A 6,987-nucleotide genomic window follows, 5' to 3' on the forward strand; every position below is an offset into this window, starting at 1 on the left:
ATAAAAAACAAATTTCGAAATAACTTCAAAGCCATAATAAAATGAAAATCTTGCCTGATCATAGCCTTAATTTATTAGATGGAATATTTTACTGGAAGAGTTGGGCGTTTTCCTTCTTTGACAAGAAGAAAACAGTTTGAAAGAGAAGTTGTTGAATGTATGATATATCTGCAATTATTTTATGCGGACATTAAATAATTTTTCATTCTTAGCCATTGTTGAACATTTTCTCAATGAAAAAATTGAAGTTCAAGTGCATACGTTTGCAGATTTATGCCAGCAAATCGTAAGCATGCAGTTTCGTGAATGTAAAAAGCACTTTCGGATTAAAATTGCAAAACAATTCGTCAAGACCATGAAAATGGTGAAAATGAGCACATGCAAAAGTATTTATTACAAGATATTGACATCATTGTGCATTGCAGGGCTTAATCATTCGAGAAAAGGAAATAATTTTATGAAAATATTCCGTCGTGGAGGAGTGATAAAGAGTCTTATTGAGAATCTGAAAGATGAAACTATTTCAATAGGAGATAGAGTTGAAGCTGGATTTCTTATTTGCTTAATATTTGTGAATAGAAAAATGAACTTAACGAATATTCGGTGGATTTGTATGGTTTTCGCAGCTTATCTTGCTGAACAAAAAAGAAATGAGAAAAAAGATGATGAGGAAATTAGAATAAGATGTTTGATAGGATATTCATTGTCATGCATATTTTCCAACAATTGCTACGAAGAATACGTTCATTTTTATGGAATGGAGACGGAAGTCTTGAAACTCATTAACGACGAGAATTTCGAAGTTTCAATTGTTGCATGTGCCGCAGCAAAGACACTGAAAGAAAACGTACCTAAACTCTGGGAACGCGCATGTGGAGATAAAGGTGAGCGTTTCGAAAAGCGCATCGAAGAGGTTGACTTTCGGGTACGAATGGGTGAAGCTGAAGAAATTTCTTCTTCTTCTTCTTCTTCTTCTTCTGCTTCTGCTTCTGCTTCTGCTTCTGCTTCTGCTTCTTCTTCTTCTTCTGCTTCTGCTTCTGCTTCTGCTTCTGCTTCTTCCATGTCAACGGCATCGTCATTTCATAATTCTACTTCATCTTCCTCATTTGAACGATTTGCACTCCCAAATGTTCACATATCTTCAAAGGTCACTGAGATAATTTTGAATTTAAAAATTGATAAACAAATTGATGTTAGCAATATACTTGAAGCTGAGGAGTGTAAATCTCGCTCGTTTTCAGAGCTGTGTACTTTAAGTTCGACTGTGCTTCTTTCATCAGACTCAGACATTCCAGCAAACGTGAAACTTGCTGATTTCCCCAAAAATCCTGATGCTAAAGAAAAAACGAGCACTTTCATAATATCATCTTCAGCATCTTCATCTTCAACTTCATCGTCTTCTTCTTCATCTTCATCTGCATCAGCCTCAGCAGCGACAAGCAGCACCACAACGCCTGATTTTTTGGGTATTGATTTCAACGAAAGGATGAGATGGCTTCACACAAGCATTCACACTGTATGTGAACAGCATTGCCATGGGAACACAGTGAATCTGACTATTCCCAGGGAAAATATGATGGACGTCGCAATGAAGAAGGTTATGAAGATGAGCAAACGAGAGCAGATGTCGCACTGGGAAATCCACTACCAGTCTGAGCCTGGACAGGATGCCGGAGGTCTGTTTAGAGAGTTTGTTACGATCGTAATGAGCGATCTATGCGATGTTAGGCGGGGCATTATGGAATGCGTTACGGACTTGACAACCTCAAAAGCAGGAAGCGACTCGCTGATTTTGAGGAAAAGAGAGACTGTTAGCAGTGAAGATCTTTTGTTATGCAGATTTATGGGAATGATGATAGCCAAGGCTCTGAAAAAAAAAGTCACTTTGCCTGTGAATATCAATGAACTATTTTTCAAGCAGCTGCTTCGTTCAGGCTATGCGGATTCATCTTCTTGTGCTTCTTCTTCTTCTTCTTCTTCTTCTTCTTCTTCGCTGCCATCAACTTATCCCATTGAGGAAATGCTGGAGGATCTGTCGCTTATATCTGCTGATCTGCGTTCGTCACTGATGTACATATTGACGTGTGATTCAGAATCAATACTTTCCTCGATGGACATGAAGTTTGTGACAACTCTTGACGACGAGTATGGCTCGCGGGAGATTCCGCTTGTACCCGGAGGAGAGAACAAGACGGTGACAATGGAGAACAAAGAGGAGTTTGTCGGGCTGACGTGCCTTGCGCATCTGGTGTGGGGAACGGAGCAGCAGATGGAGGCTGTGCGGGTAGGGTTCAACGAGATAATTCCGTTGAAGCTTGTGAAAAGGGCAATAACAGGAGAGGAGCTGGCGGAATGTTTGTGTGGCGATGGTGTTGTGTCAGTTTCCGAATTGAAGGAAAACAGCGTTTTGAGAGGCTGGGGTTCTGATGAACCGAAGGAGATACAGTGGCTGTATGAGATTGTGGAGGAGATGAGTGAAGAAGAAAGGGCAAAGTTTTTGACTTTCGTGACGGGATCTCCGAGGATTCCACGGGGCGGAATGAAAAACTTGATTGGCATGGGAGAATCAGTTGAGCATCTGGTTTTGGAAAAGGCACACGGAAAGAAAGATGCACTCCCAACAGCACACACATGCTACAATGAGCTTGACTTGCCAGAGTATTCGACAAAGACGATGATGGAGACTTTCCTTATGACAGCTGTTCTGGAAGGTTGCTATGGATTCGGTTTTGGGTGAGTGAAAAAAGAAGAAGAAGAAGAAAGAAAGAAAATAACGAACGATGTTGTTACAATTGGAACATAAACGTCAGAAACAGCAAATGAAGGATGAAAAAGAGAATAAAGAAGACTTTGTCAACATTATTTTGAAAAGATGTTATTTGATGAGTTATCAAATATTTTTGTATGTTATCGATATGCGTAATTTTTCTTATTCTTTTTCTTATTCTTTTTCTAATTCTTTTTCAACTTCTTTTTTTCGTTTTTTTCTTATGAATCAAACTGCTTAAAACTTGTTTTCCGAGTATTTTTTTTGAATGTTTTTATGATTTCTATAAATGCAATTTTTATGAATTTGAATGTTGTCTTTCAACATATTTGTGATGATGATGATGAAAACAAGTTTATTTGTAAAGTTCCAAATATTTTTTTAGTTTATTATTTCAACAATCGGGCATGTTGTTTGTAATCGTTGTGACGGATTGTTGATATTTTTTAAAAATTGAAATCATTCGATTATTAGTATTTTATATATCGAATTCTCCCTTTTCATTTTCGATTTTATTTCCTTTCATTCCGGATTGTTTTTATTTTAAGTTTGATGACATTGGCATTTTGTGTTAGAAGTATTCACTTCATTGATGTTTTCATAAATCTTATTGAATAAAAAATAAAAATAAAAATAAAAAAATTTTTTTATTAAAAAACTTTGTGAACAACAACAATATTACTCATATTTAATGGAGATGCAAGCTCATGTTCAGAGGATAGCATTAAAACATAGAAATTTTTTGAATTCTTTTTTTTTCCTGATTCCATCAACAATGTGAATGAAACTGTTTGAGTTAAACTGTTCTTCGAAATCATCTCCAATCCTTTTCTTCTTTTCCGTTTTCATAATAAAGGCAACTGTTTGATGAAGATTTTGCAATTCAGACAAACTGCTTTGAATCAAACAGAGAAGGAAGCTTCTAAATCTACTGTGAAAGGAAAGAATGAAAAAAAAAATTGATTTGCATCCGTTTCACTTGTTTTCTTCCTCTTTGTCAATCTCAACTGGAGAGCATCTGAATTGTTTATCAATCCACAATGAACTAAGATTGTTGAAAAGAACACACTGAAAATCAAAAGAGGAAGTGAGGTCGTAAAATCCATTTAAAGCAAAGAAGAAGAACATTGATGGATGAAAAATTGTGAAGAAAAGGGAGAGAATATCAATTTCGTTAGTCTGCAATGATTACTCCTTCTGCTATGCAAATTAAAAAGTTTATGAGATTCAAACCTTTCGTTTGATTAATACAAAATCGAGATATCATACAGATGAGCAGGGTGGAAGAAATGAAAAAGGAACAAATAATGAATAGAAGCATTGAAATGGGTCATTTGTTCTAAAGGAAAGGCAGAGAAGAAGAGAAAGAAGGAATAAAAACAATTCTTAGAACGACCTCCTCTTGTTTTGATTCGTTTTCGTTTCGTTAATCAAAAAAGTTAATTTTTAGAAGAATTTGACAGCTTTCATTTTTTCTTTCAGAGAAGCCTGCTCAAAATCGAACGTTCTTCAAAGATTATTGAAACTTCAAATGCTCATCAAAACAGGAAAGACTGAAGACGATAAGTTGGCAAATCTGTCGGAGGGATGCTTTCTGGTGATGAACGATCCCCATTTTCTAAGAATAATAGAAATCTCATATTTCATAAACTTATAATATATATATATATTGAGATTTTCTAATATATATTCCAATGATTTGTGCAATGCCTGTTGGAATAGTCTGCATTCTCGAGAAGTTTTTGAATCGTTTTATTTCAATGTGATTTTGCAGTTGCGTATTGGGCAAACAATTCAGTTTTTCATTCACTTTTGTGACAAAAAAAGAAAATCATTCCAGAAACTATTCCAAACTGAAGATTCAATTATTGTTCCAATTTCATTATTTTTCATTTCTTTCTTTTTTTTTTTGATCTGAAAATTCCTTTTATTCCATATTTTTTTTGTAAAATCGTTCGAGATTTTTGAAATTTCAAATGGAAGAACAAATGAAAACAGAGCCGAAAGAAGTATGCTCATTTTTTTGAATGGGATTTAACTTCGTTAGCAATTGTCAACTATCTTCCCTTTTGTGAAATGATTTCAACAATTGTGGTTGCTTGATGACTACGATTCAATTTGGGATTTGTGAAAGGCTTCACTGACAGTGAAATACACAGAATTGCAGTCATTGTTAAGTTTGAATTCTCGTTGAATTAAATTTCTTTTCTATTCAATTTTTTCAAAGATTCGCTTGTCGAATTGAAACAAAGTTCTGCAACTAAACAAAAGGTTGTAGTTGAGAAAATGGATGAACTGATGAAGGACATCAATCAAGAAGAATTCACATTTATTTTCACAACTGAAATGATGGATAAAATAGATAAAATGATTGAAGAAAAGAAAATCACTCTTGAAAATGCTCTTTGGCTGTTGAAGTGTGTTGGACAATGCGAAGTGCTTAAAATATTGTGGAATGGCTCTTTTTATTTTTCTTTGCTGTGCAGAAGATTTGAGAGGATGATTGTCGATGAAGATAAAAAGAAAAAAGAAGATAAAAACGAAAAGCTTATGATTGACCTTTGCGAGTGTTATATGTTTCACTACGATCGAGATTTATCAGAAATTCTTCCTATTATCTTGCCTTGTGTTCTGAATGTTGCATTAAAGAAAGAGGAAAGCGAAGAAACTCTGAAAGAAGTCGAAATTGCGTTGTTAGCAATAAGTTGCACTGGATATTGGAGGGCATGAACGTTTCTATTTTGTTTTTGACGCAATTGGATTATTTTTCTCGTTTTTGTGCAGAAAATGCAAAAAGAACTGTATTTGAACGAAATCAAAGAGATCGTCCAATATCATCAGGAACATCACAATCTGACACCGCTTGCATATCAATCTACTTGGAAATTTTTGATAACCAGATTATACAAAGACAAAAGCTTGAGTGAAGTTTTTGTGAATGAACTGCATTTTTCGAGGGAAGCAGCAAGAGAATTAGAAGAACCTGAAAAGCATGTTGATTGGAAGATAAAGGAAAACGAAATGAAAAAAACAAAAGAAGTGAAGGAAATATCGAAATGGATTGAAATGGTTGATGACTTTTTTGAATATTCTGAGCAATGGAATGACGAATGTGTTGTGCTTGTTCGTTGTCTCTCCAAGCTGTGCGTCATGGCAAGAGAGAATTTCAAAGCAATAGTCATTGAATATTGCGAAATATTTTCTTCCATCATATGTAGCCAGCCAGTTTTGGCTGTTGCGAATGATGTATTGAAAGGCGGGGTATTTGATTTCTTTATGGAGGAACTCTGTCATTCAACAGTTGAACACGACGTTATGCGTTTTTGCTTGAATTTCTTTTATGAACTTTCGGAAACATTCAAAGAATATTCATTCTTAGGAGATAATAGCGAAGAGTGGAAGCAAATAAAAAGAATGACATTTAAAAAAATGGAAGAAAAAGGATACGAAAGTCTCTTCACCAGCTTTTATGGAGTGATTTCTTTCATGAATCACGAAGATTGTGAAGACAATTCTTTACATATGGCTGACTATTTTGTGAATGCTTAAGGAAATCAAGTTCATTGAGCTATGCAACTCCAAAAATTAATTTACCATTTTTGCCTCTTTTCACGAAACCAAAAAAATGTTATTTCAAGTTAACAAAAAAGCCATTTTATCTTCACTTCAAAATGAAATGAAATAACAAAAAGATAGAAAGATAAAGTTGTTTTCCAGACTTTTCAATTTTCTTCAGAACAAATTTTAATAAAAGGTTTAGTTATAAAATTTGAAGTCAATAAATATTCATCAACAACCACGATTATTTATTTTGATATTTCCAAATTTGGTGCTTGATTGAAAGCACAAGTATTTCAAGAACAATTACCAGCTAAAATCAAAAGAAAAAATCAGAATGTTTTCATTCATTGTTCTTTTAAATCAACATGAACATAATTACTCCCAATCTCTCTCTCTCTCTCTCTCTCTCTCTCTCTCTCTCTCTCTCTATCTATCTATCTATCTATCTATCTATCTATCTATCTATCTATCTATCTATCTATCTATCTATCTCTATCTCTATCTCTATCTCTTTCTTTCTTTCTTTCTTTCTTTCTCTCTTGGTTCGGGTTTAGCACCATGGATCGGCTTTGGCATTGACCGTCTTTGTGTTTTTTTTTTTTTTTTCTTTTTCTTTTTTTTTTTTTCCTTGAATCTCTTTCAATGGATAAAGGCTGAAA

General features: G+C 34.4%; 2 protein-coding genes across 2 annotated transcripts; both read left to right on the top strand.

Annotated features, from left to right (window-relative positions):
• The first annotated feature begins 238 nt into the window (after nt 1–238).
• On the top strand, nt 239–3,408 carry MONOS_3891 (putative E3 ubiquitin-protein ligase UPL2). The gene has a single exon (XM_067873919.1). The coding sequence runs from the start codon at nt 293–295 to the stop codon at nt 2,735–2,737; it is 2,445 nt and encodes an 814-aa protein (XP_067735117.1). The 5' UTR covers nt 239–292; the 3' UTR covers nt 2,738–3,408.
• Nucleotides 3,409–4,704: 1,296 nt separating this feature from the next.
• Nucleotides 4,705–6,952, top strand: MONOS_3890 (uncharacterized protein). Its single transcript, XM_067873918.1, has 4 exons — nt 4,705–4,776; nt 4,902–4,944; nt 4,995–5,491; nt 5,552–6,952. The coding sequence occupies exons 1-4, from the start codon at nt 4,744–4,746 to the stop codon at nt 6,314–6,316; spliced, it is 1,338 nt and encodes a 445-aa protein (XP_067735118.1). The 5' UTR covers nt 4,705–4,743; the 3' UTR covers nt 6,317–6,952.
• Nucleotides 6,953–6,987: the final 35 nt, after the last annotated feature.

This window comes from Monocercomonoides exilis (assembly GCF_001643675.1).
Source record: "Monocercomonoides exilis strain PA203 chromosome Unknown scaffold3-2548433, whole genome shotgun sequence".
In the NCBI taxonomy this organism is placed as follows: Eukaryota; Preaxostyla; order Oxymonadida; family Polymastigidae; genus Monocercomonoides; species Monocercomonoides exilis.